This window comes from Equus przewalskii, chromosome 16, assembly GCF_037783145.1.
Source record: "Equus przewalskii isolate Varuska chromosome 16, EquPr2, whole genome shotgun sequence".
Lineage (NCBI taxonomy): Eukaryota > Metazoa > Chordata > Mammalia > Perissodactyla > Equidae > Equus > Equus przewalskii.
Window position 1 is genome coordinate 66,792,868 of NC_091846.1, and position 22,174 is coordinate 66,815,041.

A 22,174-nucleotide genomic window follows, 5' to 3' on the forward strand; every position below is an offset into this window, starting at 1 on the left:
GTCAAAAGCCACAGCTTTCTGAAAATCTAACACCTAGAAGAGTTTTAAATATATTTTGAAAAGTGAAGTGTCATGTAAGTGAAGAGCCTAAAAATAGCTTGGGATTATTTTGTAGAGTTGAAAGGCAAGTCCTTTGGCATTTCAGGAAATACTACAGAACCTCGTTTCTTTATCCTTGAACTTCAGCCTTGCCTTTCCTTTGAAGCTGAGTCAAGCAGTGAACCTGGATATGTGTGACATCCGGCGCTGTCTGGAGAGGATGGGGGCCACAAAGCAGCCCCTCCATAAAGACTTCTAGCAGTAAGGGACTAAGGATGGAGCTGCTGGCCACCAAGGACCACTGGCCCCCTAAGACAGGAGAAATGAAGCCCCATCCACCCCCACCCAAGGCCTGCTTCATCCTGAGCAAACTCTCCAGGCTATGAGCTAGTCTATTTCTTTAATTTTCATAGAATGAAGTCTTATCTGGGACAAATCTCTCAGGTGTTTTCTTTTTTAGTCTAGTTTTGCTTTGTTTTATTTTTAATGATCGGAAACATAGCCACCAGGATAAGCCCCTGGCCAGCCCTCCTGCAGTTGTTTCTGTGAGAATCGGAGAAGCCAAGACCCTGTGGTCAACTCAGGGCAGACATCTTTGATCCCTCAGCAACCTGCTTGACGCCTGGCCTGCAGGAGGGTGACAAGAAATGCTTACTACAGTGGTTCTCAAACGTGAGCGTGCCTCAGAGTCACCCCCAGGAGGGCTCAATAAACACAGGTTGCTGGACCCCGCCCCGCAGGGTTTCTGATTCCGTACCTCTGGGCCGGGGCCCGAGAATCTGTATTTCTAACAAGCCCTCAGGGGCTGATGCTGGCCCAGGTACTACACTTTGAAAATCGCTGGGAAGGATTCTGGGTTTTGAAGCTCAAAGAATTTATCCCTGGGGCAGCTCCTCACCGTCACCCCCAAACTACTTGGCAGCAATGGGGTGAGCCAGTGGCACCTGCTGGAATTTTCCTACAGGGTAATACTGAAATTCCCAATTTAGAGCCTTATTCCTGCAGCTTAGACTTTGCACCATATTCAAACACAAATGCTCATTGGAGGAGGATGGGGAATTCATTTGACAAACATTTGTCGAGCACATTCTGCATACCAGGCACTGAACTAAACTCTGGGGATTTGAAAATAATAGACAAAGTCTATTACATATACAGGGCAAATGCTGTAGAGCTTATAATGGAGGGAGGCAGTTGGAAAAATCAATATTTACAGTTCTTGAGAATTAAGAAATAATGATAGACACTGTTAAAAGATGGGCTATAGAGGAGTTATCAAAAGGGGAATGAAGGAGGTCAGGCGGGAGCACCATTTCAGGGTGGAGGGTCAGTGAGGGCTCGCCAGCCCAGCGACTCAGCTGAGCCTTCAAGGGCAAGATCATCTCCTCCTCTGTGGGGAGGCTTGGGAAGGCAGGAGCGGGAGAAAACCTGAGGTTACTGAATGCCTGAAGAGGACAAGGAAAGGGAGTGCCAATAAGACATAAGGCCAGAGAAGTAACTGGGGACAACTACTTTGAAATTCTGCCTGGGTTCTGCATTGGAAGGAGCTAACTGGGATGGGATAGATTGGGATGTCGGAAATAAAACTGAAGCACAAGTCAAAGAAGTGAGAAAATGGACAAACAGCAAAGCATTAGGAGACACTTAAACAGAAAGAACTGGAGAATAACATAGGGAAGAGACTCTGTTTCCCAGTACAGCTCAGAAACTTCTGGGAAAGATAAATGGTGACTCACATATAATAAGGCCAATGCCAGCACATATGGGATCTTTCTGAGTGTTACAAAAAGGTGCCCTTTGGGGCTGGCCTGGTGGCCAAACGGTTAAAGTTCTGCACACTCTACTTCAGCGGTCTGGGGTTCACAGGTTTGGATCCTGGCTGTGGACATACTCCACTCACCAGCCATGCTGTGGAGGCATCCCACATACAAAGTAGAGGAAGACTGGCACAGATGTTAGCTCAGGGAGAATCTTCCTCACCAAAAAAGAAAGAAAGAAAAAGGTGCCCTTTCCACACAGACACACTTAACAGGGGCCCCACTTGGCAGATGAACTAGAAAACACCGTCCTTTGCTCCTCACTCACATGGGGCACTGGGGAACGGAATCAGCGGCTGCATTTCCACCAAGCCCTCAAACCAAGCAGGCTCCCTGTCAATGCTCCCAGTGCATTCAGGCTACTCACCACACCTGGTGAGTGCTTGGGCCCTAAAAGTGTTTCGTTCACTTCTAGGTTAGGAGCAGCTGGAGGAAGAAAGCAGGCTTCGGATCTTTGTAGTAACACTGTGGGATTTGTGCTTAGGAAAACTTCCATGTGGTTTCCCTTCAGCTGCAAAATAAAGCAGCCTGAGAAATGAGGGATGCTTCAGATAAGAGGCCCCACAAGTGCCCCATGCAGTCAGCTTTTTTGATCCCTAAGGCAGCGACCTGCTTACAGAATCCATGGCTGGAGCAGATCCACCCCAGGCACAATCCTGGTCATTGCTGTAGACCTACTGCGGACAGTGAGGAAGCCTGAAAGGGGATTTATTCAATAAATATTTATGCAGGAGGTCCTCCTCACCTTGCGTTGGGACAGCACTTGACTGTTTACAAAGTATCTTTGTGTGTCCTCTGTAAGCTGTCCTGCCTGGCAGCAACTAGGTAATGCAGGTAGGAACTATCAGCAACGTTTTACTGATGAAGAAACTGGATCTCAGAGAAATTGACTTACCCAAGGTCATATGAAGGAACCTTGGCAAAACGAGAACTAGAATCTGGCTCTTAGGGCAGGATACTTGCCAACATTTCATAAAGTTCTGTATTGGCTGATATAAGAAAAGCAAAAGCCCCTAAGATAGTGCCCTCAATGAAAATATAACGGAAGCGACATATATAATTTTGAATTTTGAGGGGCTACAAAAGAAGCAAGTCAGTTTAATTTTAATAATAAACTTTAACCCAATGTGTTAGAAATATTACCAGTTCATCACATAGTAAATATGAAACAATATTAACGAGGTGTTTTCATTTTTTTATACTAATTCTTTAAAACTCAGTGTGTATTTCACACTTAGAGAACATCTCAGTTAGGATGCTGCACTTTCATTGGAAATACTTGATCTGTATTTGGCTTCCATAAAGTTTGCAACTGAAAAGTAGATTCACGTACTCAAGTCGATCCAAGTGTACTTAGAAGTTTTCCAATAACTAAATTAAGGATCAGTTTTTAATTAAATTTACATTAATGAAGAATAAATAAAATTTTAAAATTTACTTCCTCAGTGGCACAAGCGACATTTCAAGTGCTCAACAGCCACATGTGGCTAGTGGCTTCTACATTGGAGAGTGAAGCCGCAACACACAGCCCTTTCTCCCAGGAGTTTGCAGTCTCGCAGATCCAGTAGGGAACTGGTCTATGTATTAGCATAGTTTAGTCTTCTCCCTCGATTGCCATGTTAAAAGTTGGTCTTCTCCGTCCTAACCCATCGTTGCCCATCTCCTTTGGTGGCCTCCCTTAACCTGATTCAAATCTGCTCTCTCTTCCCCAGTCCCACAGCTGCCCGCCTGTACACACTCCAGAAGATGGAGGTTGTGATGGTCCAAGAGAGGCGGCGTCTTTGATAATAGTGACTCTATAACTTCTAGGACAGAAACAGAGACCAAACTGGCAGAAAGAGTGGATTCATGAGAGGTTAGGATAGCAATATATTTCGGTTCAACACGATGTACGTTCTTCTCCTTCTGGAGCCTCTTTGACTTACACAGGACTCCGGCTATCAGAAAAGCTTGGCTCCTCTGCTTTTAAAAGCAAGTTCATTTTGATAGAGTCTGACTGTCTGAATTTCAGTTGGATTTTCATAGTAACTAGAAATGCCAATCTGTTTCTCCCAGGAAAAAAAAACTTCTTATCTAAAAGTATAAGCAAAAACATACCCTATTCCCTGGATAGGGTTGAGAGCATTGTTCCTGTGCTGTTTTTAGGAATACTCGAGTAATTATTCATTTGCCATCTATGCATAAATGCACGTTTGCTTGATTCTTTGCCTACATGTGAAGCCTTGGCAAAGACTGTGCTGCCTTTGAGGATGAGCATCTTCTGCATCTTTGCCGTCCTGTAACCCCACCAGACCCTGGTCCCTAGGACTCAGGGACTCTCTAATATATTTTGAAAATATGAATTAGAAGGGTCCAACCTATCATTTTAAATCTCCTTGTTATTAGTGCCTCAGCTCTACTGAATACACCAGCAGAAATATTTCCTCATCCCTTGCTTCCCTCATCCTTTGTTCTCCAGGGGGGTTGGAGGTGGGGGTTGAGGTAATGCGGGTGCAGGTCCTGGCTGGTCCATGAAACCTGACCCAGAGTAAATTTGGTTATTAAACTCATCTTCTTAAACTCCCTAAGTTAAGCTAGTTGATATTAGCTGCTGGGGACACAAAGCTGCCAAACAGACAAGCTGGAGCCTGCCAGTCCCCTCAGATATGTCACTATTGGAGTTAGGAGTGTGTCACAGCTTTCAAAGTTGCCGGTTTCCTTACACGCACATACAATTACAACTCATCCAAACACTGCTACTAACAAGTAAAAGAAGTATTGGGATGAAGTGGCGTTTCCCACTAGTCTCCAACATCCTTCTAAATAGACGTTCCATGGTCAGATGAACTCGGGACACATCATTGCTTCTCTTCTCCTATTAGAGACTCAGTCGAGGCCGAAGAAAGCCCTATTTCAGGGAAGCCTTTCAGCTTGGTTTACCTGAAGTTAACTAAACATAATTGATTTGGGGGCCTACCTTTTCAGGGAACACTTGTGAACCACTCAAGAATTCCTGCTCTCTGAACTTATTTGGTACATGCCAATTTTAAATAATCTACTTCCAGTCTCCATTAACGTTCTTGGTTATACATTTTTTAGAAGGACATCAAGGCTAAGCAAGTATCTAAGGTAGCTTATTGCATATACAATTTACGAAAATTATTAACTTCCGGTATTTAGTCCTTTATTCATGCTTGACCCAGTAATGTAAAATTTTTAATGTTTTAATAATTTCATAATTCTTGAAAATATTAAAAGAAACTAAATATGCTGATGTTAGAAATCAGAATTTACCAATTATATTTTTGTTGTAGATATGTGATTCAACTCCAGCATTCCACAGAACAGGGCATTTTTAGGTTGTGATTCCATCAAAAACCAAAGTGAACTAAACTAAAACTAACTTGTATTCATTCATTTAGTCAGTGAGTCAATCATCAATTAAATTGATCAATAAATATTTTTTTAGGACTAACGCCATGAACAAAGGCACTAGGGATGTGGTCATGAAAAATACAAATAATCCTTACCCTCCAAGTGCTTACAGCATCGAGGGGAATAGTAACATTAAGGAAGTAACGACAGTAGAGAGAAAGTATAAGACCTGAGAATAAACATCAGGGGGCTTCTCTCTCTCCATCTCTAAGTGAAATCCCTGTAAATGAGAAAGGATGTAAAGAATAAGGGGCCCACACTTCATCCAAAATGACAATATCCTTATTACATAGGAGAGATACGTCCCAAATAATTGTTTATACCATTCCAACAATAAAATCAATGATCTAAATGTGAAATTAATTGGAAAGCACAGTTCTAATACACTGTTTTGGCGATTAAGCACATTAGATTGAATTGTTTCAGAATGCCTAATTATTGTGACTGCCACACTCATCTGCTTGAGTCATTCCTAACTTTTGGACCACTGCCTAGATCATTTCTGCAATCCGGTTTCAGTTTCGTATTCTCTCTCTCTCTTTTTTAAATGCATAACTTTCCTCACTGTACTCAAAGCTCAAAGCTCTAAACTGCACTTTGGCAAATTTTAGGTGAGAGCCAAGTAGTTTGTTAAAGTGTTGATTCCATTGAGTTTGGATGTAAGTTGATATTTTATTTGTGTTTTGCAGGTTCACCATTTAAAAGTGCCTGTGTGAAGTCACTTTTGCTGGAAACGGCAGCCCGGGAGTACTTGTTGTGTTCAAATCTTGTTTTTACGTCAAATATACCGTTACGCTGACCTTACGGAGTGGATGAAGATACCTCAATAGTCTGACTTTGCCAATTGCTTGATTTCAGAATTTTAAAAGGTGGAGGGAAAAAGAAATCTTGCTAAGATCTGAACGTTTACGTGGCTTATTTTCCAGCATCATCAATAGCTGTGAGCGTCAGAACTAAATATTCTCCCAAGGAGTGCCATGATATTGAAGTCACTTTATTAAAAACAGCTGTATCTGCAAAACGGCCAAGAGACTCGGACGTTTACAGCCAGAGATGACACTGAGCATGCTTTTATCACGGCCCACAGTCTTCAAGTGGGGCATATTGATTGATGAGTGACTGCCCGCCGATAAATTCTCTCCTTACTCTGTTTCCTGGATTGGACTTCATTAAGCAATTTATCACTTACTTTCAGACTTACATGTGGGATTTTTCACAATAGCTTTGGAATCATTGGAACTTGGATTGATTTCATCATTTAACAGAAACTAATAGAATCCAAATTATTTTATCATCATGGCTTTGAATGTTGCCCCAGTCAGAGATACAAAATGGCTGACATTAGAAGTCTGCAGACAGTTCCAAAGAGGAACGTGCTCACGCTCTGATGAGGAATGCAAATTTGCTCACCCCCCAAAAAGCTGTCAGGTTGAAAATGGAAGAGTAATTGCCTGCTTTGATTCCCTAAAGGTAAGATAATGCATCTTATATGTCATGTCAATGCCACATTGGGCGTTCAAGTGAAATATTTTTTATTATACTTTTACAGAAGTTTAACAATTGTTTTTAGATTCTGTTTTCTTATTTGTGGTGACTATTGGGAGATTTTCACTCAAATTTTTTCACACCAGGCATATATAAATTTTTTACAGACCCATGTTTAAATTAAAAATACATGATGGTGTATTTTTGTTCTGGCGTGATATTCATGTACCCAAGAGTTTTAAATCAAAGTCTGGCTTGTGACAACTGAAGATAAATATTTTATTAACGTTTGATCTTCTGGAGGTTATATAAAGGTGAAGAAATTGAATGTGTCACTTTTATGTGCCAGTTACTCTGATTCACCTTTCGAAGAATTTTCTACTCTTATGGCTTTCTTTCTTGACCAAGGGTTTCCTAACGTACTTCTTAATAGGTTTTTCATTCTCTTTGACAATTTGTCATGGTTAACACATATTACTGAGTACACAATACTCCTTGAGAACCTACTATGTGTAAGTTAACACAGAACACGAAGAAATGAATGTGATTCAAGATTGTATCCTTGATGAGCTCCCTGTCTGGTAGGGAAAACACAGCACATCAGCGAATAACTATAAAGCAAGACAGAAAGGGATGTGTGCTTTAAGAGAGGAATAGAGAGAAGACTACTGTGGGGATCCTTAGAAGGGAGAGCTGGCTTCCAATTGACTGTCTCAAGAAATGTTTTTGAAGGCTGTGGCACCTGAGTTGTATACTGAGCTGGGTAGAGTTTGGACTTGAAGAAATGGAGGAATTATAATGAAAGACCTAATTGAAGAAAATGGGATGACAGCCCATAATTCTTTGAGGTTTATTTTGCCCTAAAATTATGGCTTCTATGAATCCCAGGTTATCTAGGACAGTCCTAACATCATCAGGATACTGTTTTCAATGGAGATAAGTAAGAATCATAGCTAAAAAAGAGCTTAACGTTTGCGTCTCTGCAAAACTTCCTATAAATAAGCTTACCAAACAGTAAAAACAAAAGTAAATGAAGTTGACCCATGCTCTTGCCATATGATTTGGGAAATCAGAGTGCTGCGAGTTTACAAAATAGTGACCTCAGTGTACTCTTGAGTATTAAAGGGACTGGGTATGTTTTCCGGGAAAATTTCATCATAAAGTAAAAAATTATGTCTTACAAGTCTTACAAGACTTATAAGTCAAAACTGAAAGATAAGATTTCAAATCATATATTTAAGTATATCTTAATGGGAAAATTTTTCTATACACTAAAAGCAGAAGAATTCATCTATAGCCCAACAGAAGTCTTTCAAGAGCTAAAATTTGTAAAATTAAATATGCTATTTACCTCAATAACTACCTTTTATTCCTTTTCTATCATAGAAAGTTTATTAGATTAGACTTTAAGATTATGAATCATTTTGTTTACACAGAAATGAATAGATAGATAAATCACAATTCATATAAACCATAACAGTATAAGCACAATTTTTTTCCTTTTAGTCAAAAAAGTAAACTGAGTATGTATTTGCTTCTGTGATTATCACCAAGGGAAGCATTCACTATAAAAAGCAGTGTAGATTAAAAACTAGATCATAACAACTTCAAGATAGGAAAACAGGTCAGAGATGAGAAATTCATTTTCCAGGACATCCTCAATTCATTCATTTTATTAACCCAAGCCTTCTCTGGTTGCATGTTTACTATTAAGATAACACAGCAAGTTTCTTAGAACTTTCCATTCTTTCTAGTTAGAGAAATATGCCCGACCCATTGAGACTAAGTACTTCTTGAATGTCAACAGGACAACAACTCCCAGATCCTTAGAATTCATTACCTCACTGTGGATTCACCAGGACCACAATTGTTTGGGGATTCCAACCCATAGAAAAAGGATCAAGGACAGTTACGTTTAGCATAAAAATATGAACAAAGCCATGAGAATTTTGAGAGCAGTCAAAATGAAAAGGAGCTTTAAAAATCATCCTTAGAAGTGTCCAGGAAAACCATTTTCAAATGTTGAAGCATGGTTATATATTGCCTCAAGTTACCACTTCCCTTTTAAAACTGTAAAGTTTAGGGTGTTTAATTTGAGTGTGATGTTACGTATTTTTAAAGTTATCAAACTGTAAAGAATGTGAAAAGAGCCCACAGGCATAGGAGTAAGACAGACCTGAGTCTGAATACCTGCTCAACCACTTCCCCGACTGAGGAGGGTCATTTATCACTTCTGAGCTTTGTTGTCTCATTAGTAAAATGAGGATATGCACCAGTAAAATGGGCTAAGTATGCCCAGTGCCCAGTACCACGCTGGCATATTCACCTTGCAAGGTGGCTGTAAGGATTATGAGTCCTTACAACAGGGACTGGTAAATAAAAGGCACTCAGAAATAGTAGTGAAAAAGAACAATTATGAGGATGATAATAATGAAGGTATTTAATTATATTTCATTTAATATATCAAAAAAGACAGTTTTGCCAGTGGAACAAGCCTACAATAGAGAGAGGGCAAGGGTTTGAAGTCAGACAGGCCAGAGCATGAACGAACCCCGGCTGGGACACGGGCTGGTTACATCATTTGAGACAAGTTATTTTACTTCCTTGGTTTCAGTTTCCTCTTACTGAAAATTGATATAATAATTTCTACTTCATAAGGTTACTACAAAGACTAACTGGCCTATGATATGCCAGATGCCCAGCACAGGGCCGGACATGGGAGGGACTAGTGATGTTAGTTTCTTTCCCTTCGTAATAAAGTATCACAGTATAGACATCCTTTTTGACGACTGGCTTTACAAGCGAGATGTGTGCAACTCTTAATGTGTCCAGCTCTTAATGCATCCCAACTCTTAAGAATCTACTCTGTGAGTGATAATACCTCAATGATGCAATAGTCATGAGATTAAAAGAAATCAAGTTTGAGGCCACTGACATCATTTTTATTGTGGTTCTTTATTATGAAATATTTCCTGCAAACACTGTGGGTATTTTTATTCATAAAAATAAGCAAAAGGAATCTGTGTTGGCCTATCAATATAAAGAAAAGTCAGTTGTGACCCTGAGATATTCCTTTTTTTGTTTTTATTGTGAGTGATTTGTATACATGAGTAAACTTCTATAAATACATACTAAACAAATTTGTGTGTGTTTTGGAAAGGAGATTGGCTGAGGTGTTTGGAAAGAGAGTCGGAGATATATAAATACTTATATGTTTCAGAAAATATAGCAGAGCTCTTACAGTGATGTTTGTATTTTATTTACAACTGTTACTTTGTTGCAATTTATGTGAAACTACCGGGCATGCAAGCATTTGTGATTTTTTTTAAAGTTACAGTATTATTATGAAAAATGTAATAGCTTTAATCTTTTCCAGAAGGCCAGAACATTCCAGGACACTGTGTTCCTCTAGTTAGTCTAACTTGACAAAATGCAAATTGCTTCACGAGCAAGTAATTTCCCTGTAGCAAAGGCCTTGACCAAGTTAACCCATCCCAACCCTTTCATAATCCGTAAAACAATTTCCCTCACAGTTGAGATGTTTGAGATTTTTCAGATTCTTTTTCCTGTAACTGATAGGAACTAATCTGGACTATTTTGCAAACTGAGACATCTGGAAAGGAATAAATGAATTAGTTTTCATGCTTACTGAGACTAAAGGTTTCCATATTTACCACTGTCATCAAATATTTAATATTTTTGCTTAAATACTTAAATCTGAACTCAGCTTAAAAAAGGAAACAACTTTTAAAGTCATGTTCCTAATTTTGGCAAGAAAACCCCCAAAACTCCTAGAGTATTTGGGGAAATTGTTTAGACCTTACATAACCTTTCACAATAACAATTAGTTCAAACTGTGTGATTCTTTTAACACCTAAGTCAGATGACGTCTCTCTTCTATTTGAGGCCTTCCAGAGGCTTCCCACCTCACCCGGAGTGAAGGCCAGTCTCTAGGAAAGCTGTCTCGGCCCTGGGAGGGCTGCTTCCTACCCAACTCCCCTGACTTCAGTCCCACCACGGTCCCCACTCCGGTCTGCTCTAGCCCCCCACCTCTCTGCTGTCCCCTGAGTGTGCCAAGCAGGCCTCGCCTGAAGGGGTTTGCACTTGCCCTTTGCTCTGCCTGGAACAGTCTTGCCTCAGTTATACGAACAGTTTCTTGTTCCCTCATTCCCTTCAGGCTTCTGACCAAAAATACCAACAGCGAAGCCTTTCTGCCAATCTATTTCAAGTAGTGATTCCCCCACTGCGAGGATCCCACTTCCTTATTACCTTGCTTTACTCTTCTCCCTAGCACGTAGCACCATCTGATGAGCTATATACTTATCTGCTCTTTGCTCATTATCCATCTCCCTCCTCTACTCTGCTAGAATGCAAGCTCCATGTAGGTGAGATCATGGCTTTTTTGATCACTGTTATATCCCCAGAGCTTAGAACAGTGTCTCATACACTGTAGATGTTCAATAGATATTTGTTGAATGGCAGAGCATGTTTGTCAGGAGAGCATTCAAGCTTCTTAGATAGGGCTGCCACATGTAGTTGTACAGGGGTGCACTAGGGGTGCATTTCTCATCATAGTCTATGTGATCAGCACCCCCCTGGAGTTGTGCAGTGCACAACCTGTGCAGTGATATGCTATGGCCATATTCTCAATATCGCAATAGATTTCAAAATCAGGGAGCTCTGTACAGGAATTGGAGACACAGGTGTGTCTCTGGAAGTATAATGCAATGTTGGAAAATTAACAAGTAAATTATTTTATTTTCTCTGAAGCTGTAGGTGATACAGAAACTACGTTTTATTACTCTCATATTCTTTCTAAATTTCAAAAATGTAAAAAAGTAGATCCTGCTCATTTACCCATGGGATGCTGGCTATTAAGTTGGCTGATGGCAAATAAAATTTTAGTCTTCATATTTATGGATGAAAATTTCAAAATTAAAAGTGGTAGATATGTGACCATTTTGGACAGTTCTTAAAAACATATCAAAGAAGGTATCAGAATATGTCATTAGCCTTGACCTTAAATTCATGTTCTTGAAATGCCACTGGGCTCTTAAGTAGAGGCTAATTCTTTGCAGAAATTGCTTGAGTGTTTTCTAAGATATATGCCTAATTCTGGATTCATTCAAAAATATAATCTCAGACAATTGTTTTGTTATCAAGGGAAATCACTGTAGTCATATGGAGCTTACTATCTGCCAGGCATTTTTCAGGCATTATCTACTCTTTCAACAACTTTAAATATTATTCAATCAACCATTACTGATATGGATACAGGCTCAGAAATGTAGGTTTCACGTGTATCCTATAAATGGTGGAAAAGGTGCCTGATGCCAGGTTAAGTGTGACTCCAAAGCTGGCACCATCCCTTCCCTCCTCCTAACTCCTCTTACAGAATAAATCACTGATGTAATTAATTCTAAAACTCCTAATAGCTTAATAATATTCAGGTTTAACAAATTTAGCATATTGAAGTTTAAAAAACATTCTAAAATAGAAGGCCCCAGGAATAAACCTATTTAGCTGTTAGAAAATTAAATATTTAAAAGAAAGAAACTGAGAGAGAAGGCCAGGCACACGTTGTATTTATTTTTGTTTGTATCTGTATACAATTATACCATCACTTACTAGGTCTTAGTAACAAAAATGGTTTTGGTCCAAGATGTTGGGGTGTGTGTGTGTGCCCATATGATTCTGAAACATAGAATTTCAGAAGGTATGATGTGACAAAGTGCATGACAGGTACATACTTTAAGGATTCTTGGACTCACCAATTATGTTTTCTGCATAAGAGACCCATTTCCCTATCAGATTTCTGCCCTCTTGGGTAAATCAACCACTTCCCCTTTGTGTCCTCCCTCGACACTATTCAGACCTCCATATAACACTTTACTCCCCTAAGTATGTGTCGCAGTACAAGCCTGTAAACTTCCCAAAGATAGGATTGTGTCTTGTCCATCTTTGTGCCCCAGCACCTAGCGTGGCATCTGGCACATAGCAGAAATGCAATAATAACCATTCAAAGAATGCATAAATTAACAGAGGAATCCTCACGACTTTTGAAAAGGGACTTACTGATGATCATCAGTGAACTTCAGATCCAAAACTTCTCTGCGTGACTGTTCACCCTTTTCTTTAAGATCTCGGTTTCATTTTGCAAGCCTGGTCAGCCTCTCCTTAGAATTCTCTCCTGCTCTTTTCCCCCATTGTGTGCTCCTAGTTCTTTTACCGTTCTAACCTTCCTTCCTGTTTTACCTCTAACGCCGCCTCTTCCCCCACTTGCTCCCTAATGTGGATACTCTCCAAGACTCCATGTTGGGCTTTCCTAGGTCAGGTTCAGTGATCAGTTCTGAAAGCATATCCTTACTCATGTATTCAATTCCCACCTTGTGTGCTGATCAATCCCAATTCTGGGTGTGTGCCCTTTCCTTGCCAACTCTGTGGCTCCGAATGCCTACTGAACACCCCATACGAGTGGCTCATTGTCACCTGCAGTTCAACAAATCTAAATCCAAATTCCACATCCTGTCCCCACCCTATACCAACATCCTACTCCATCCCTATGCCTTGTTCACCAGGCACAAAACCTTAGTTTGATCCTGACTACCATGCCAAGGAGTTTTTTTTTTCCTTCTTCTTGTTCTGATGGTAGAGAAGTAGAACATCTTTAAGAATTAATCAAAACTATGGACTCTACCCAGAAAAGTGGCCATACTTACAAAGACTATTGCAAACAATCTCAAGATGTCAAGGGTTTCATGTTGGTCTCTAAAAACTATCTATGGACTGTAAATCAAGAAATCTTCATCTACAAAGTCTGACACATTACAGTGGGCACAAGAAGACCAGAGGGTCATTAAAGGTACTTTTGGTTATTTCCCAAATTTGTCTGGGGCCAAGATTAGCACCAAATTCTTCCTAATACAAGATATTCTATGCTAAGGAAGGGTATAGTTTTAGCTTCCAGGACAAGAGGAGGGCCTTCACTCTGTTTAAGAGTAGGTAGAATCAGTTTCAATGCCTTTAGTAAGCCAAGCAATGAGGATTCTCAAGCAATGTGGCATCTGCCTAAATGTCTTATTTAGGGATGGCACGTATGTGACATTTATCAGAGATGCCACTTTCCTGGGAACACAGCATCCACCAGCAAGACACCTACGTTCTAACCCAGTTTAAAATTAAGAGTTGGACAACATAATCTCTGTATTAGTTTCCTAGGGCTGTCGTAACAAATTACCACAGACTGGGTAGCTTAAAGCAATAAAAATGTATCATCTCCCAGTTCTGGGGCTGAAATCCTATCAAAGTGTAGGCAGGACCATGCTCCCTCTGAAACTTCTATGCAGGATCCTTCCTTGCCTCTTCCAGCTTCTGGTATTCATGTGCTCCTTAGGCTGTGGCTGCATAAGTCCAGCCTCTGCCTCCAGCTTCACATGTCTGTCTTCCTGTGTGTCTTTCTTCACCTCGGCTTCCTTCTGTTTGACTCTGTGTCCAAATTTCCCTTCCTTACAAGGACCTCAGTTATATTAGCTTAGAGGCCCATCCTTCTCCATGTGACCTCATCTTAACTTATTACATCTGCCATGACCCTATTTCCAAATCAAGTCACAGTCTGAGGGACAAGTGCTTAAGACGTTAATTATCTTTTGGGGGGGACACAATTCAAGCCATAACAATAATATCTAAACCTAGAAAACGTCAGAAATCGAACACTGTAGTCTAATTCAATGAGCCCAAATTGGGTTTCAGAATCCATCTCTACACACTGCCCTGAATACCCATTAGCCATCACTGGAGTTGGCAAGAGAGAGGAAGCTGAAAACACTCCATCTTTGGTACCGAGTAGAAGAAGGAATGATGATAAACTGGTCTTCTGTGATTACAATATTCTGTGGTTAAAACATGTAAGAATAGATAAAAATAATTCACAGAGAAAAATGGCAAAACTTATTTTCCCTAAATATTAATGGAGTGAAATATCAGTTTTAACCTTAATTATATTCTTTAATAATGGCATTTGTTTATTATTTACTTTGCTGTGAGCAGTCATGCTAACTTTTGTTAGTCTGTGTAGCACTTCTTTTTTTTTTTTTTTTTTTTGAGGAAGATTAGCCCTGAGCTAACTGCTGCCAGTCCTCCTCTTTTTACTCAGAAAGACTGGCCCTGAGCTAACATCCATGCCCATCTTCCTCTACTTTATATGTGGGACGCCTACCACAGCATGGCTTGACAAGCGGTGCCATGTCGGCACCGGGGATCTGAACCGGGCGAACCCCGGGCCACCAAAGCGGAACGTGTGAACTTAACCGCTGCGCCACCGGGCCGGCCCCTGTGCAGCACTTCACACGAAACCACTTCTCACCAAAGCTTAAGGAGAAAGAAACATTTATCATGATAAAGGATCTGTTCAATATTCTATTTTCTCTAAAAATGGAAATAGCATATTCTCAGTACCTTCCTTCTTTCATCAAACTTTTGTTTTTATTTTAGGATGTGTTTAATACAATGACAAACTAGGAAGCAAAGATTTAACGTAAAAGCCCTGGCCTGAGAATCCATGTCCAAGCCCGGGCTTTCCTGAATGGAATCTTACATCATGTCACCTTTCTGGGCTCCAGGTGCCTCCTCAGTAAATATTCATTCGTTCGTTCATTCATTCATTCATTCCCTCTTTAACTAAACAAGAGATGCGAACTCAAAATCTGCAGGAATCAGCAAGTAACATGAATGAATGACTCAGCACTCACTGCTGGGGAGACAGAAGAATCACTGGAGACTACGGGAAATTAACTGAAGAGCACATAACCCCTCTAAGATGGCAGCTGTCACCCAGCCACAAACAGCTGTTGCCTGCCTTGTGACAATCCTGGGGAATTTTTAAAAAGACCAGAGATATGAACTGTGATGTGAAGTTTCCCAATTTCTAAATCTTGGCAGCCAATCAAACAAGTTCAAACAAAACACATCCACAGGATGGATTCAGCCTCTAGACTGCCACATTTAACCTTTGAAATAAACAAATATTTATCATGCGACCGGTGCTGTTAAACACTGGGAATAGCACAGCACATACAGCTTCTTCTGTCAATAGAGATAATTGAGGGCAGAGTGAATTTATAAACTGCTCTTAATCATCCTTGAAAGACTTTATTCACATTGCTTGGGTGATTGACTTTCTGGTTTTCCCCTTACCTCACTGACCACTCCTTTCTGAATCTTCCTTCTTCTCTTTTCCTCCAAATGCTGGCGTCTCTCCAGGCCTGGTCCTTGAACATCCCCTCTATGTCTGCTCACTCTCACGGTGGACGCCTTCCTCTTCTTATACCTCACCAAACATGTTCTTGCCTCAGAGCCTTTGTACCTTCTGGCCCATCTACCTGAGAACTGGACTCCCTAGATGACCTCACCCAACCCAGCAGCTATAAACATTTTCTATATGCTGCATATTTCTTAATTTCTATCTCTAGCTTGGATTTCTTCCCTGCACTCTAGACTCATGTATTCAAGTGCCTACCTGACATCTCTACCTGGATGTTTAAGTGACATCTCAAATTTAGTATGTCCACTATTAAGTTCTTGATTCCTCCTTCAACCTACTGTTCCCATGGTACCCTTCATGCAGTTGATCACATAAAACATCTTGAAACCCAGCTTGAATCTTCTCTTATCATTATGACCATATCCAATCCATGAGTAAGTTCTAGTCTCTCTGTCTTCAAAAGATATCCTAAATCTGGGCACCTGTCAGCACTTCTATCATGACCACCCTGGCCCAAACCACCATCCACCATCATGTCTCATTTGAACATAATAGCCTACCATAGCTCTCACTTTTGCCACTCCCTAGTCTAGCAGACAGAGTAACCCATAAGTCACGCTAGTTTCCTGCTCAAAACCTTCCAAGAGCTGTCCACTTCATTTATGAAATCCAAAGTCCTTAAGGTCCCATGTGATCTGGCCACCTGCTGCAATTCTGGCCCCACAGGTGGGCCACACTCCCCCTCACCACTGTGCTCCTGTCACATTGGCCTCTTTGCTCTCCAGGGTCTTTGTACTGGTGGTTCCCCCACCTGGAATACTCTTCTCCCAGGTAAACGCAAGTCTCAGTTCTTCACTTTACTCTGGACTTCACTTAAATGCCACACCTATCCACAAATCAACCTCAGAACTTATCCTTAAGGGCTGTTGTCTATCTACATCTCTTCCTTGTCTGTCTCTACCGCTAAAAGATAAGGCAGGGTCTCACTGCTTCATCCTTGTACCTGGCAGCTGCTGGGTGCTCAATCGTATTTGCAAGTGCATAAATATATCCTTAAATCCTACACTTTTAAATAGCAGTGCTTCAACAAAATTCAGATCACTCTTCTGCCTACCTATTGTTCATTTTTTTCCGTTAATCTATAGACAGAAAAAAATCCTCATAGTTAAAGGCTTTGTGCAAATAAGCTCTTTGATTTACAACCCAAAAGCTGTTTCTGGGTCATGTTCATGTTTTGGCTACCTCGATAGGCAGGTCTCATGGAGACTGCCCACCAGTGTCAGCTAAGAGCTATTAAAATCCATAGAGCGGCTTGTTGGGCCACCATGGACAACTCAGTAGTTCCCAAAAGCCTAGCCATAGACTGATGCTGATATTAGAGAACACTTTCACTAGTCTGCTATAAAATAAGAACACCAAAACACATTTGTTTTGTTTTTATTGTGGTAAAAGTATTTAACATGAGATCTACCCTCTTAAATTTCTAAGTGTACAATACAGTATTGTTATCTATAGGCACAATGTTGTATGGCAGATCTCTAGAACTTACTCATCTTTCATAACTGGAACTGTATGAAATACATTTTTTTATGAAGGTAAATTCTTTAAATTTAAAGGTTGCTTTTTTATTCTAAGATTATTTCCTTCTTATTTTTTCTGATTATCATAATATTCCCTTCTTTTCTAAATGATTGTCTCAATAGATGAGTGTTGTTTTTCCTTTTTCCTTACAGTCCTTACTCAGCAAAAGAAAAAGTGGCCAACTCTATGTCAGTTTTCCATTCTTCTTATGAAATATTACTGCTCCATAACATTCAAAAGTAAGGACCTATCTGTTCATACTATTTGGCCTGAAATCCCCACCATCAGACTCACTCCTTTGAGTCATACACACAGGAAATGTGTGTATCTAATGGTTTTGCCATTAGAAACTCACTGTTTAGTCCATATATTACCTGAGAAGACCCAAGAAGTTCTTCAAGCCTTTTTCTGTTAGCAAATGAGGACAGCTTGATCCATCAAATAAGCTGATTTTCATTTTGGGGTAGGGGGTAAGAGCCTGACCAGAGACTTTGAGACCTAGAACATGTTGGTTTCAGTGTACAGGAGCAAGTCCTCAAGAAGCTGAAGGCATTCAGTGCAGGGTCTACACCATAGCAGGGGACTCACTCTGGGGCTGGGGAGACCAAGCGTGTACTGAGAGAGCTTCACCAATGATGAATTTCACTTATTTTACAATTTCCCCATGAACTGACCTGCTCATACCAAATAGCATATTCTTTCCACTTGGTTTGGTTCAATTTCCTTTGGCTCAAAGATTATAGTCTAGTGTGTATTACTCTTTCTCAGCACCATTATGACCAAAAAGGATAAAACTGATAGTCAGAGGACAATTCCTGCCCCTGAGCACAAACCTTTGGGATTCAGTGAGTAAGTGGATGTTGACATATCTATTTGTGATCAACCTTACCTAGCCATCCTGCCTGACCAACCAGCAATTGGGGGATATGACTGATGAGACCATTTTCTTATGACTGAGGTCATATACTCATAATGAATATTAAGCCCTTTAGGAGATGAGATATTGCCAGGAGTAAAAAAGAAAGGAAACTGACTCAGAGGCTTTAACCTAGTTAAAGCAAAACAAAATGACTAGATTCAACTTCAGGCGTATTTATATTTCATTTAGATTACTATCATCTTATTGGAGAATTTCATTGTCTTAAAAAATTATTGCTTACAATTTTTGACTGAATAAGTGATATGGATACTAAGGTACATTAGTCATCAATCTTAATATAAAAACTCATTTGTTGAAAAGTGCAATACAGTACATATAGGCTTTAAAAATGCCCATCTGGTCCACATCTCAAATCTCATTTGGAAGAACATTTCAAGTGCCCCTAGCCCTTAGTAAAATCATTAATAAAGACACTAAAGATATTATTTCTACACCTGCCATGAAACTAAGCACTGACCCAGATGCGGAGGATCTAAAATTAATCAGCAGCAGCCTCATTTGAGAAATTTAATTCACATTGCTTCTCTTCCATTCCCGTCGGGCGCTTGGCTGTTAACTGGAACTGTGATATCTGGAAAATATTGGGATAGCAGGATTCTCAATGAAGAATTCTAGTAGATCCAAATGTTCTGAGTAGTGTATCAAGCTGAGGAGAAAGAAAATTCATTTCCCAGAGAACTTCAATATCTTTATTCATTTACTTATTCTACAAACAGTCATTGAGCCACCACTAAGCAGCATGCACTACGTCTGGTGCCTAAACAAGACACAAGAACCTTGTTCTTATGGAGCTCACAGTCAAGTGGAGGAAACAGCAAGAGAAAAGTAACCAAACTAACAAACAATCACGATTTATCAAGGCTGCTATTCATTCACCAAATACTGAGTGCCCAGAGTGACAGGCATTGGGCCAGGCTCTGGCAATATAGCATGTTATCAAAGCAGATAGGTTTCTTAACCTCATGGAGTTTTCACTCTCTCGGAAGTGACAGGAAATAAATGGGTAGAAACAGTCCCCCCTCAAAAGAATTAGTTATTTGCAAGCTGTGAGAAGTGCTGAAAACAAAAGAAATGAGGTACTTGACTAGAAAACAATGTGATTGGGGAAGAATTTAACCAAAAATTTGCCTGGAATGCTTTCTGCGAGAAGTTGCTTCCTGAGCAGAGACCTAAAGGACAAGATGAGAAGAAAGCAGCCTTGTCAAGAGAAAGAGCTTCCCCACGCACATAGGAAAGAAAGTTCTAGAGCCTTGAGATAAAAGCACGTGCCCAATTTCTGGAAACAAGAGGTCACCGTGGCTTGAGCATGATCAGTCAGTCAGGAGGAGTGGGGCCTGAGACAATGAGAAAGAGAAAAACTTATGCAAGAGTTTGAATTTTACACTCAGTACTAAGATTTAAACAAGAGGATGACGTACTCCAATTTGCCTTATGAGAAGGTCCCTTTGCCTGGAGAAGGAGTTGCAGGAGGAGGCCTGGCAAGGAGATCAGTTTGGGAGTCTTTGCATCGTCCAAACTATTGCCAAGAGATAGAGAGGAGACTCTAGATTTATATTTTGGCAGTAGAATTATTAGGAAAGCTGCATCCTGATAGGCTGTTAAAAGGACCAATTAATATGCATCCTACCCCATTTGTTCGTTACCTTCATGGCACCTGGAACTGACTGTCTGAAAGGAAACTTCCCCTTTTCATTTTGAGGGTGCATTTCTCCTGGAACTATTTGCCTTCCTGTTCATTTTATTCTCAATGTTCTCTAAAGCTATTCTCTCTGTGATTGCTCAGGAGCTGGGTGTAAACCAAGACCTCCAGGTAGAACTTGGTTTATTGTCTGGGCAGACGTGCAGCTACATAAAACCAGACTGCTTATACAGAAAATCCATCTAAATATGTCTGTATAATTGAAGCTCCTATTACTGTTGGTTTTCTCTTGGTTAAGTCTTGAGATTGGCTTGAATCACATGAACTTCTTTCTTAGACATTTTAAACAGAAAGTTCTATTGGATACTTTGTTTTCCAGGATTATTTTTTGTTTCCAATTTCAATTCTAAAGTAGAAAACCTAGATTATTCTTACATGGAGTTTAAAACCACTTTAATTACATTGTAGAAAATTTTGCCAAGATACAAATTCCCCTCTCAGAGAGCCCTATGTCCCCCAAATCTCTAGAATCTCTAACTGAAGTAAAAGTAACTTGTTGATAGGTGATACAATTTCTTCTTTACTTGTTTACAGGTTTTCTTCACATTAAGTTCATCTTAATTTACATTTTTCTCAAAAAATTATTTCACCAAACTTTTCAATTTAATCACAAAAAATTTATTTTACTCTATTATAAGCCTTAATCTTCTCTCTGAATATTATTAAATAATTTTAATAAATTTATTAATAAATTTTATAATTTGTTTTCCTTCTATTTTTTTTCTTGGATTAAATTTGCCAGATTTGCCAGAGGTTTGTTTTATTTGAAAAACATGTCCTTGGTCTTAGCTATCAATTCTACAAAAAATAGATTTATTTTTTTCTCTGTTATGTTTCTTTTATTTTTTATTTCCATCTTTATTATTTTCCTTCTCTCCAGCTTTCCTTAAGTTCTTTTTTTTTCTGAATTCCTGTGTAAAATGTTTAGTTCTCATAATTCTTTTAAAAAGCATTTAGGGTTGTGAATCCACTAATAAATCAGCTTTGGCTATATCTCATAAGTTTTTGTTGAATAACGTTATTTTCTATTTTGTTATTTGTTGTTACCTAGTTGGCTTAACTCAGTGTTTTATGTGACTATTTCTAAAATATCCAAGTAATTTGGGGTTTTTTCTTTAAATTTCCAATATTAATTTCCAGTCATATTTTATTATTAAGATAATGAAGTGCAATTTTTACTTTAGAAATTCAGTGAAATATTTTATGGTCCAGATTATGATCAGTGTTTGTAAATGGTACATGATGCTTGAGAAGATGCACTTTCGGTTTTTAGGTACAAAGTTATATCAATGCATAGATATTTATTCAAACTTTAAACAATTCATGTGCTTTATGTCCTTAATTATTTATTTTTGTCTCCTTGACTTACCAGAGAGTTATAGTAATGCATGAAATTTTAATACTACTCATGTGACTCCTCATATTTCTAACAACTTTTGCTTTTCATAGAATGAAAATCAGTTATTCTGTGCTTAGTGTTTCATGAATCTCATGGTTTCTTTATGGTTCTACCTTGTATCAATGTGCAATTAACCTTTAGTCCAATTTAGTCTTTAATATAAGAGTACCAATCTTGCTTTTTTCCTTCATGCATTCCAAATATATCTTGTGCTCATTGATTTACTTTCAACTTTATTATATCTCTTTTTATCTCATGTAAGCATCATTTCTTTGAATTTTATTTTTAATTTGAATTAATTTTGAAATCTTATGTGTCTTTGACATTTAAAAGAAAAGTCTATGTAACTGTCAAAGGGACTCCTTCAACTTTATTTTGGAACTTTTATCAGAAGCCTACAGTACTCTCACTATAGACTTTGTCAGATGATAGAATTGCACCAAAAGAGGGAGAATTCACTTACCTCTGGTGTTCCACACGGGCTAGAAACACAGGCAATAATAGACCTATGGCCAGATTTATATAATGTAAATTTGTGGAT

General features: G+C 39.3%; 1 protein-coding gene across 16 annotated transcripts in view; it reads left to right on the forward strand.

The window, feature by feature from the left end:
• The window catches only part of MBNL2 (muscleblind like splicing regulator 2), a 153,700-nt gene that overhangs the window by 43,717 nt on the left and 87,809 nt on the right, over positions 1-22,174 (forward strand). For 10 of the 16 annotated variants that reach the window (XM_008516170.2, XM_070579090.1, XM_008516142.2 and 7 more), the window contains exon 2: positions 5,960-6,740. In XM_008516170.2, the coding sequence (XP_008514392.1) occupies positions 6,567-6,740 (174 nt within the window). In that variant the 5' untranslated portion in view covers positions 5,960-6,566. Of the gene's footprint in view, positions 1-5,759; positions 5,882-5,959; positions 6,741-22,174 lie in introns of those variants that run through there. The other 6 variants (XM_070579085.1, XM_070579088.1, XM_070579086.1 and 3 more) reach the window with 1 other exon arrangement.